Source organism: Macaca mulatta, chromosome 8 (assembly GCF_049350105.2).
Source record: "Macaca mulatta isolate MMU2019108-1 chromosome 8, T2T-MMU8v2.0, whole genome shotgun sequence".
Classification (NCBI taxonomy): domain Eukaryota; kingdom Metazoa; phylum Chordata; class Mammalia; order Primates; family Cercopithecidae; genus Macaca; species Macaca mulatta.
The window spans coordinates 15,091,413-15,102,401 of record NC_133413.1 but is presented as its reverse complement, the minus strand read 5'-3'; the positions used below and the strand labels follow the sequence as shown (position 1 = coordinate 15,102,401).

General features: G+C 36.5%; 1 protein-coding gene across 1 annotated transcript; it reads right to left on the bottom strand.

The window, feature by feature from the left end:
• Positions 1 to 470: 470 nt before the first annotated feature.
• On the bottom strand, positions 471 to 1,879 carry C8H8orf48 (chromosome 8 C8orf48 homolog). The gene has a single exon (XM_015144787.3). The coding sequence runs from the start codon at positions 1,759 to 1,761 to the stop codon at positions 820 to 822; it is 942 nt and encodes a 313-aa protein (XP_015000273.2). The 5' UTR covers positions 1,762 to 1,879; the 3' UTR covers positions 471 to 819.
• Positions 1,880 to 10,989: the final 9,110 nt, after the last annotated feature.

Here is a 10,989-nt window from a genome sequence, read left to right as displayed (position 1 = left end):
CTTCTTTAAATATTCATTCCTTAGCATCTATGACACTATACATTCCTGATTTCTTTGATCCCCTTGACAATTTTTTCACAACCTTAACTGCAGGTTGATTTTCCTCTACTTGGCCACTAATTGACATTTCTCAAGAGCTGGTATCAACCCTGCTTCTCTTCTTACGCTAGTCACTTCCAAAAGAGTTTGAGAATCCATTGCTTCAATTTCCAGCTATGTTCCATTGATCCCCACCCTTCCCCCAGCCCTTGCCAATTTATTTTGCACCTCTAGGCTATACCTTTCCTCTGAAGTGCAAAAATAAATAATCAAATGTTTCCTCAAACTGTCAATGTGCACATCCCCACTGCACCTTATATGTCCAAATAATCATACTCTTCATCACTCCCATCAAACACAATCCTCTTCTGGTGTTCCTATCTTAATGAAATTAATGATCATTCATCCGGGCGCACAAGTCAGACACTTAATAACATTTCAAATATCTATTTATTAATTCCCCATAGCCATTTGATCGCCAAAGACAGTTATTACTTCTTAAGTTTCTCTTACATCCCCATACTACTTTGCTTCTGTACCATCAACACCCTAGCCCAAACTACCAACATAGCTCTCTTGGATTTTTGTAAAAGTTTTTGTAACTATTCCAACCACAACAGTGCCTTCTATAATCAGAAAAAAAAAAAGTGAAAGTTCTTAATCCTCAAATCTGTGAAGGAAGCATAGTAAAGTCTTAAGTTAGTTTCCCAAGTGCCTGTAGAAATTATGGTAATTACTCAAATACACAACAAAGACATCTATCCACGTTACACATTATCATTAACAATCACCAGCTCTGGTTTGGTTAGAGTAAGTGGCTTGAGAAGTGGCAAAGGGTAAATGACAAGCACTATTTCCATCTCGCTGCATCTTCTGCTCTGTATCTGATCTTTTAAAACCAGAGTATCTGATATGACTTTTCCCAGTCAGTCTTTTCCAGATTATTCTGGGGTCATCTGAAAGCCTGGGGAAGTCTTGATGTGCTTCTCCAATACGGGTAAGAAAGTCTTTGGTATGAAGATGTTCATCTATTTTCTCTTGAAGTAGAAATGACTCCAGTAAAGTCTTCTTTTGTTTCAGAAAGGCAGACAGGGCCAGCTGTGCTCTTTTCCTGTTACAATCGGGACACTGAGAAGATATGTGTTGCTTAGCTGCTGCCTCCTGTTTTGGCGTTGTCCTCATGTTTTTAAAGTAGATTCTGTTCAAAAGTTCATCGGGTACAGTACCACTTAAGGCATCTCTCTCTGCAGCCTCTGCATCCAATCCAACATACAGCTTTTTATGTCTGCCACTCGTCTTCTTCTTAGAATCCCCTCTATGATGAATCAAATTTATCTTCATGGTGCAATAAGACTGCAGGGCATTCAATTCTTCATCGGATACCTGAGTGATTTCTGTTTGAAGTTTGGTGTCTGGTTGGTGCCGTTCAAAGTCAGAGTCTTTGCGCTTGAGGTAGTTGATCCATTTTTTACTCAACTTCTTTTCATAATTTTTGAAGTCCAAAAGCTCAGATTGTTTGTCTTCTTGTTCCAAGCTTGGAGTCTGCTTTTCCCTCTCCAGTTTGCTCCCAGAGGTCAGGGGCGATGACTGCCGTCCTCCAGAGGAGCTGAATGAACTGGAAGTCTGTACCTCATCAGTAAAGCTCTTCAAAGTCTCAGTCTCATCAGAAAGGTTTGCCAGAGCACTTTCGTCCGTTTGGGCCAATTCTGGGCAGATGGCCATCACAATGCATCAGGCTCGGCTCCTCATTTCCTTTGCCCAGGTTAAGACTGGCTCAGGAACCCGTCAGGAGCGGGCCCCTCCAGAAATGGCTCTCAGTGCCGTCAGCTCTGCGTAGCTTGTCTTCCGGGAGACGCCGCCTTCCCAGCTGCCATGGCAACGCGGGCCGCTCATGCGCAGTGACTGGCCACCCTGCGGCGTCCCGCCTTTTCCTCCGCGCCCCGCAGCGCCCACTTCGCCTGCGCTGCTGACACTGGGTTGGCGATTTCGCCCTTTCTTCTGCACTCCCGCTTCTCTTTGGTGCTAAAGTCGAGTAGTCAAGGGGAAAAGCTTGCAAACTCTGTTTCCCAGGGGTCAGACAGGTGGCACACGTGTGTGAGACGAATAGAGTTAGGTGGCCTGTGACAAATCCAAACGTGTACGCCCGCCTAAATGCATCTAGATTTAAAAATCAAGCAAAACGCGCTGGACAACATGCACAAGCAAAAACTTGTCTGCAGGGTTTATAGCCAAGAGACCTCCTTGTAGACCATGTCTTTGGAGAAAAGTCAAAATACACCATTCTGTAAGAAGTAGTGTTCTGTGCTCCGGCATTCTGACGACCTTGAAGTTTGGGGGGCGGGGGGCAGGGGGAGCACCTGAATTTTCCAAATCAGTTTATCTGGCCTTTTGTCCATGCAGGTGCCCCCTGGCTGGCATATCCACGCCAGTCCTCACTCTTAATATGGTTAATTTATCCTTCTCCTCGGAGTCTTATCTCCTCAGGAAGGGCTTAATACCCTCCCCTGTCCTAAACTCTTTCCAGTCTTTTTTTTTTTTTTTTAAATAGTGTCCAACTATGTGATTGCATGAGTATTTGATTATGAAGGCTGAAGGCAGAAATCATCTCGGTGTTGCCGACTAGTATGTGTTCAGCAATCAGCAGACACATAGCAGGTGTTCAAGAAATCTCTGTTGAGTGAATGGCTATGGAACAAATAAATCTTACCTTACACAGGTCCAGAGGATTTGGGGAAATAAGTACTGTCAGCTCAGGGAAATCTAACCTTTTTTCTAACTGAATTCCCAAACTTGGGCTATTCTTCAGGATATATTTTTTATTAATGGGTTTATTTAAAAAACACAGTAGAGTGTTATTAATTATCATGAGAAATTATAAAATGTTAACTCTACAGATGGACTTTTCCTAGGCCATAATAGTTCTTGAGTCTAGGTCTTAGTCAATGTCTAGGATAATTTTAAGAGCCTAGACACCCTTCTTTCTCAGTTTTGTCTCTCTCTCTTTCTTCCTGTGTTTGCTGGGGATTGGGGGGGTATTATTCAGGTCTAGCCAGATATATTCCCCAAATGTTCATTTTGGCAAAGAGTTAAAGTCAAATATTCAAAAAGCATATCTCAAGTATATGAGCCAACTTCCTATTGAAGATAAGGAGACTCCAACTTCATTTATTCAACCCAAATTGTATTTTATCATATAATGGTAGTCTTTACAAAAGAGGTACCGTGTAATTTGTGAATAATTCCAAGTAATTTCCAGTAGGGCTCAATATTTTCATTATTTATTTTTATTTCAAACCTCTGCCTCATTCTCTGAATATTTACATTCATATTTACACACTATTCACGTTTTATCTATATCTTATCCATAACATTGAACAAGGAGGCTATACTTTAAATAAAATCTATCTGTGTCTTCTAACATGCCAAATGTCTGGGGTAATCTGTCTTTTTTATAAAAGTGTCTTAAATTTTTCTTGATTTTTAAAAATAACTTTATCCTACAAGGAGATAAAGGTGGGTGGGAAGTTGTATAATTAATTTCTTTGTAATATTCAGCGTGACCCAGTGGACAGTTTTACATTCTAGTAAGTGTGTTATCTAAGGAATAAAATATCTCAACAGTACTATATTTGTCAAATAAGATTCATGAAAACACAGGTCAAAGTTTGATTTTAAACAAATATGAAGAGTAATAGTTTTCCTTGGGAAATCCCAAGCTTCTCGCCATCTCTCAGGGGCTGCTGGGAATGTCAGAATCCTTCATGCACCAAGCTGTGGCTGCTTGTGGTGGGGATTGAGAGATAGGAAGAATAGAAGAGAAAGAGTCCAATCAGGCTCTCTTGGCCTAACCTTGCTATGCCGGTCCTATTACCGTTCTGCAGCTACTTTCTCTTCTTCGTAGTTCCTATCAGAGAGCAGGGCCAAGGCTTTTCTTCTAGCTTTTTCCTTAATGATCAAGAATCATTTGCAGCTATAAGGCCAACCCCAGAAAGAAGAAGTCAAAACAAATTCGTGATTCCCCTTCTCTCTTGCTTTCCTTTCCTATGGAGGGAGAAAAGCAAGCTTTCAGCATCTGTCACTCTGGCAAGCAATTCTCCTCCCAGATATCATAACCGTTTCCTTGATGAGTTGGCATTTGGCAGGGACCTCTTCCGAGTGGTGTGCAGGGTACAAAGTGGGAATCTAGTTTAAGTATAAGAGAGACCATGTTGACAGAGCCTTCAAAAATATTCTACCCTTTACATGAACTTTTCAGGTAACGCTGTGCTTGGTTCCGTGGATCCAGCAAGATGAAATGTTTAGCTGTTCTCCTAGGGGTTAAGTTGAATGTGACAAGAATCTCACTGTAAGGGCCATTTTTGTGAAGAAAAGAATCTTATATCACTCATGATGAAAAATAATTTTATTTATAGTTGTTCAATATGTTTTTTGTGGTTCACCGGTTGTTCTTTATCTTCATTTAAAAAGTTTTTACCTCACGAATATCTCTATCTTTGTATTCTGTTTTCTGCATCTTTGTTTTTAGTATTTTTTTCTGAAATTGGTCAATTGCCTTGTGACTAGCTGTCTTCTACTTTAATAGCTATTTTTTTTTTGCAAAAGTAATAATATAGGTTTACTGCAGATTTTTTTAAGAAAGAAAATGATAAAGCACAAATACTGATTGTAAGCAGAAGCTGCCTATATTCCCCAAAGAGAATTACTATAAACATTGATAAGTATTGTGATGTTCTTTCTTGAATTTCTTAATTAAAACCTAGATTATATTGAATTTTGGTTTTATGAACAGTTTTTTCCAGTTATTAATAAAATGAAACTTTGCATTCATTGTAAAAATTATTTTCAACATAATTTTAAAGGTGGTTTTGCATTATTTGATTCATTTAACAACTACTTTCAGATACAAGGTATTTCTAGTTTTTTTGCTATGAAAAATTATTCCTTTAGCTAAATCGTTATATATATTTATAGCTATATGTTTGGGATAAATTTCAGAAATCATAATTCATGGGTCAAAATTTATGCACATTTTAATGCTTTTGAGATCTGTTTCTCCTATATAGATTAAATTGACAGATCCTTCAAAAATATTCTACCCTTTACACCAATTTTTGCAAGTGCCACTGTGCAAGGTTCTGTGAATCAAGCAAGATGAAATGTTTAGCTCTTCTCCTAAGAGACTAAGTTAAAGATGCCAGGAATCTCGCTGTGAGGAGCTGTTTCTGTGAAGAAAAGGATCTTACATCACTCATGATTTTTAAAAAATTAATTTAGAGTTTCATACATCATTTTTTCTAGGATATAATATTATTTTGTCCATAAATACTTCATTTTGTATCTCTTACAAGTTAGGCCTTTTTAAAAACAGCCACATTATGACCACATCTAGCACATAATGATAAATCTTTAATATCATCTCATAATTATTTTGTGCTCAAATTTATCTGACTGCCTCAAAAATGGCTTTTTGCAAGGTGAAGTGTCAGAATCAGGATCCAAACAAGGTCCACCGACTGCATTTGGCTAATGTAGTCCTCAAGGGTTTTACTTCCTAACAGTTCCAAAGTACAAATACTTTTTATAAATGAAAAAGTGAAAAGGAACAGGAAGAGAAGTATAGTTTTATTCTCTGTTCTTGCTATTATGTTCCCTATAGATAATCATAATTTTAGAGTTTTTGATTTCTCTTTCAAAATAATTTTTTGAAAATATAAATAACGTCTCTCATACATACGTGGTCCCCTCTTCTTATAAAAACAAATTGACATACTCTACACATTGCCTCATAGCTATTTTTCTGTTTTTTTTTCCTAAAAGTATATTCTAGATACCACTTTACAACAGCATATAAACATCATTCTAATTTATTTCTATGATTGCATAGTATTTCATTGTAGGAATGTAGTGTAGTTTATCCACACATTTTGATGGGTATTTTGCTATTATAAGAAATCAAAATTTGCTTTGTATCTGTGGAGGTATATTATCAAGATGAATTTTAGGAGTGAGATTACTATATCAAAAGATGAAAACATATGTAGTTTTCTGCTTAATTCCAAATCCCCTTCCATAGGCGGTACACATATTACATTTCTGCCAGCAATGTATGGAAGCATCTGTTCCCAAAAGCCTGGCCAGCAGGGTATGTTCTCAAATGTATGGATTCTTGCCAGTCTAAAGGATAAGAAATGATATCTCAGCGTAATTTTAAATTGAATTTCTCTCATTAGCAGTAAGAATGAACACCATTTAAGCATGTGTAAAGGCCATTTACATTTCTTTTTATGTGTACCATATATTCTTTTACCTATTTTTATAGATATTTTGTTTTTTCTTTTCAATTCTCAAGAATGATTTCATATTTTGGAAATACTATTCATTTGTCTGTGACTTGGTTCCAAATGGCTCTTCTCAGTTTGTCTATTTGTCTATGCTGTGTTTTGCCATGTAAAATTTTGATTTTTCTCTCATATATCAAATGTATCAATCTTTTTCCTACTTGTCCTTGGATTGTTTACACTAGCTTTTATTTTCTTTTGTTAAAGTTTTTATTTAAATTGACCCAATTCTTTCTTTTAGTGTACCACTCTGTGAATTTTAACACATATATAGGTTCTGTAACCACCACCAAAATCAAGGTGCAGAATCCCCTATTCTATCTCCTTTGTTGGCACACCCTCAACCTACCTGTAACTCCTGTCTCTGGTAGTTTTTCCACTGATTTTTTTTCTTGTGGTTTTCCAAATATATAATCATCTTATTTATAAGTTAAGATAGCCTCTTCCTTTTTAATTTTTATGTCTGTAATGGCTTTGTCTTCAACATCTAATTTCTTTGACTAATACCTCCAACACATTTTGGACTAGAAATACAGTTAATAACCTTACCCATTTTTAAAATTGGATATTTATATTTGTCTTGGATTTATGAAACATATATAAAATTTATCATAGTTCTGAAATGTAGTGAACTTAAAAATTCAAGCAGTCAGTATTACCTGCATGATATATAGTTGTCCTGTAAAATGCTATTATTGCAAAGCTCTGGTAGATAGGTAAATAGGTAGATGAATAGACAGATGAAGAAATAACTACTGAAGAATGAGCTCTCCAGTTAAAGATTTTAAATAAATTTGCCATCTATTTTCCTTCAATATTGCCAGAATATTATTCACTTTACCCCAGTTTTGCATTTTAAAAAATTAAAGTAAAATTAAATCTTTCACATGTAGTGACTTTTCATTTTTAAATAATTTCTACTTTAGGAGGATGAAGCAGGAAGATCCTTTAAGAACAGGAGTTCAAGACTAGCCTGGGCAACACAGCGAGACCTCTCCCCAACCTTGTTTCCACAAAATGAAAAACTTAGCCAGGTGTGACTGTAGTTGCTTAGCCAGGTGTGCACCTCTAGTCCTAGCTACTGAGGAAGCTGAGGCAGGAAGATTGCTGGAGCTCAGAAGTACAAGGCTGCAGTGAGCTATGATTGCACCAGTGTACTCTAGCCTGGGTGACAGAACAATATTCTGTCTCAAAAAAAAAAAGGGGGGGGGGAGAACACTTTAAATATACAATATTTATCTGAATTTTTTCTAAATAATTGTAGACAAATTGATTTTGTCAATTTGTAAAATGAACTGTCGTAATATGAACTAGCACAAAAAGTTTGATTCTAGACATTGCAAACATCCCTGTTTTAACCAACAACTTTTTTGAATTAAAAAAAAAAAACCATAATCTCACTGAGATTTTTTTTGTAAAGAATATTATCACTGAAATCAAGGCATCAGGCATCACTAGGGTTTGTTCCTTCGGAAGATTGTGAGGGGAGGATCTGTTCCAGGCCTCTCTCCTTGACTGGTAGATGGCTGTCTTCATGTTCTCATGATGTTCTCCCTCCATGCCTCTCTCTGTGCCCAATTTTTTTTTTTCATGAGGACACTAGCCACGTTAGATTAATGCCCATTCAAATGGCCTCATTTCAACCTGATTTTCTCTTTAAAGACTCTATCTCTAAATAAGGTTACATTCTCTGATACTGGAGGTTAGGACTTCAACCTGAGAATGGTGGGGGAGGAGGAGTACAATTTAACCTATGATGTGTAGTTCATACGAAAACCAGATTAAAGGCTAATTACACAATCTGCTTTTGGGGTCAACTTTTCGTATGAAAACTTGGTGATTTTCTAACTGAGAAAAACAAATTGTTAAATATAGGAACCTACCTGTTCATTAAGAAGTATCTTTATTTTAGGTGCATGTCTGTGGGGGCCTTGTGAGGACAAGCTATATTCTCTGACCCCATCATAAACTTGTCTGGCCAGCCTACAGAGTGATTGCTCACATCTCATGTTTAAGTAAGAAATTATCTTAAGAAAGTATTATTTTTATTTGAAAATAAGTGAAAGTCACTTTTTCAGTTCTTTTCAGATTGGTATATTTCAGGATTTTTAATGTTTTTAGGCATTAGGCAATGATTTCCTACTATTCCATCTGAGTATCCAGTAAAATTCAAAACAAATGCAAGTCCTACATGACTCAGCTATATTAGAAATAAATATGGCTGATATATTTAAGGACAGCAATGCAACTTAACAAATAATGTTAAATATGAATTTGCATTGTATGATCTCTTTTGCTACTTTGTCTTGGAAATTCTATGATAACAACATAATGTCTAGGTTTTCTGACACTAGCCCAATAGATAGCTGCCTTGTTTACATTCTCTTTATTGTAGTTCAATTTCAGAAGGTTCTGGGCATCTTTATGCAATTTTATAAAGTTAAGTCCCTCAGCCTTTGGGCAATACTATTGAACACTGACCTTGGAATCTAGGAAATGAATATAAATGAGATTCTAAATAGAATGTGTTTCCTTTCATAGCACAGATGATGTATAAAATGAACACAGAAATGTGCCATCTATTTGAATTTGAGTTACATACTTTTGTGTTTTCCTTGGGTAGAAGGGTCTGTGATTACAGATGACAGAATTGGAATTCACAATGATTTTCCTGAAAACTACTACATAGAATTATTTTTCCATTACTCAGTATCTTTGCAAAGCATTTTACTGTAATTTTTCTACTTAGAATGTAAGCTTTTACTGTAAAATGAATATTAACATAATTACATAGTGTTGAATGACATAGAAATTGCAAATTATTTTATTTGAGATGAATCTTTCAGTAAAACTGTTTTATTAAAGCGTTCAAAGTAAGCATAAAAATATCACCCCGCCCTGGTAAGACAGCTAATGTAATAAATGGAGCTCACAGGCTAAACTCATTTTATCTCCTTATTTTAGATAGGCATTTTCCAAAAACAAACCATATCACTGAAGAATGCAAGACTGTTTCTTTAGAACCTTCCACGCTTAACTTGAAAGCTGTCAACCCAGGAGGCTGAAACAGAGCAAGATTATGAATCCTGAGTGAATGGCTCATTCTTTGCGCCCATGCTTTTGCTGCATGCTGCCATGTGGTACAAGGCTGAGAGGTATGCACTATGATAGCTAATGAAGCACTTCCTTTATGTCACACTGACCAGAACTCTTATTTGAAGCCCGTATATTATGCCACTGAAATCTCACAATGTTAGCTTTTGTTCTGGCTAGCAGAGGCAGTTGCTTGTCCTTTCTGTAGCTAAATTTCATGCACCAAAGTTGTTAGACCCTTTACTAATATGTGTAGCTCTAAGTCATAAAACCAGCTTCTGCTATGTTTGCAAGAATGTTTTGTTTTGTCTGCCTTTTTAATGACAGCATCCCCTAAAGCCAATCATTTGTGACTTTCAGGCCATTGAGAGATAAAAGGCTTGAAATAAAAGTCATTGGCCCTCCTGAAGTCACTCATCTATGTCAAATATAGTGATTCAATTAACATTTTAAGAACAGAGATTGAGAAGAAACTTAATTTAGGATGAAAAGAATGGCATCAGATGGACCAAAATTAATTACACTGTGTAATACTCAATGTACTGGAAATATTCAGTGTGACTCATTTGTTATATTTAAACATATTATTCTCATAAGGTATTATGTGATTAGGGCCTCCTTTTCTGGACTATGGTTAGATTTTGAGTCTCAATGCATGCTTTAAGAAAGTGACCTAAAGAACAATACATACTGATTGTCATAACAATCTATGAAATATAGGCTTCAATTAACCTAAATGCAAATAAGAAATATTTAAGAGTTCCTCAAAGCTTATAAATTTTTAAATGAAGAAATTATGAACCACCTTCTCAAACCTGAGGTGTATCAAGTCCTTCAGGGAGTCCTCCATGGTTCCTTCCTCTCCGTCATTGACCACATCCCATCAGTCACAAAATACCATAACTACACGTCCCAAAACTAGCGGCTTCTCTTCAATCCCTTCTCCAAGCCCTTTGTATAAGTAGCCACCATTTTTCATTGTGTGAAAGTTGATTGTACAAATTGGATCATTCTTGTAATATTCAGCTAAATCAGAATAGAAGAACCAGGGACAAAGCGCTCGGGACATATAGCACCTGCTCCAAGAATTAAATGTTCCACAAGCCCAGCTGCTGAAACTGCCTATTGGAACCTGAAACAAGTTTTTCTCTCATAGCTACTCAAACAACCTGCTGTGAGTCTAAGGCCAGTTTTACCCACTACTGTCAATCATCAATCAGAGCTTGCCAGCTCGCCAGAATTTTACTAGTGCCAATGAACTTTCTGAAAAAACAATATGTAACATTTTTCCTTTTTAGAAAACCTCCAACCTTCTCCTTGTTTTTTGGACACTAGTTTGTGTGTATGCCCTGAGTTGCAATTCTTGCTTCCCTAATAAAATTTAGAGATTCGTCTCTTAAATTGCATTTGACTTAGACACCTGGATCTAACACACCTGTTATTTTATCCTGTTTTCACACTGCTATAAAGAAATACCCAAGGCTGGGTAATTTTAAAGAAAAGAGACTTAATTGACTCA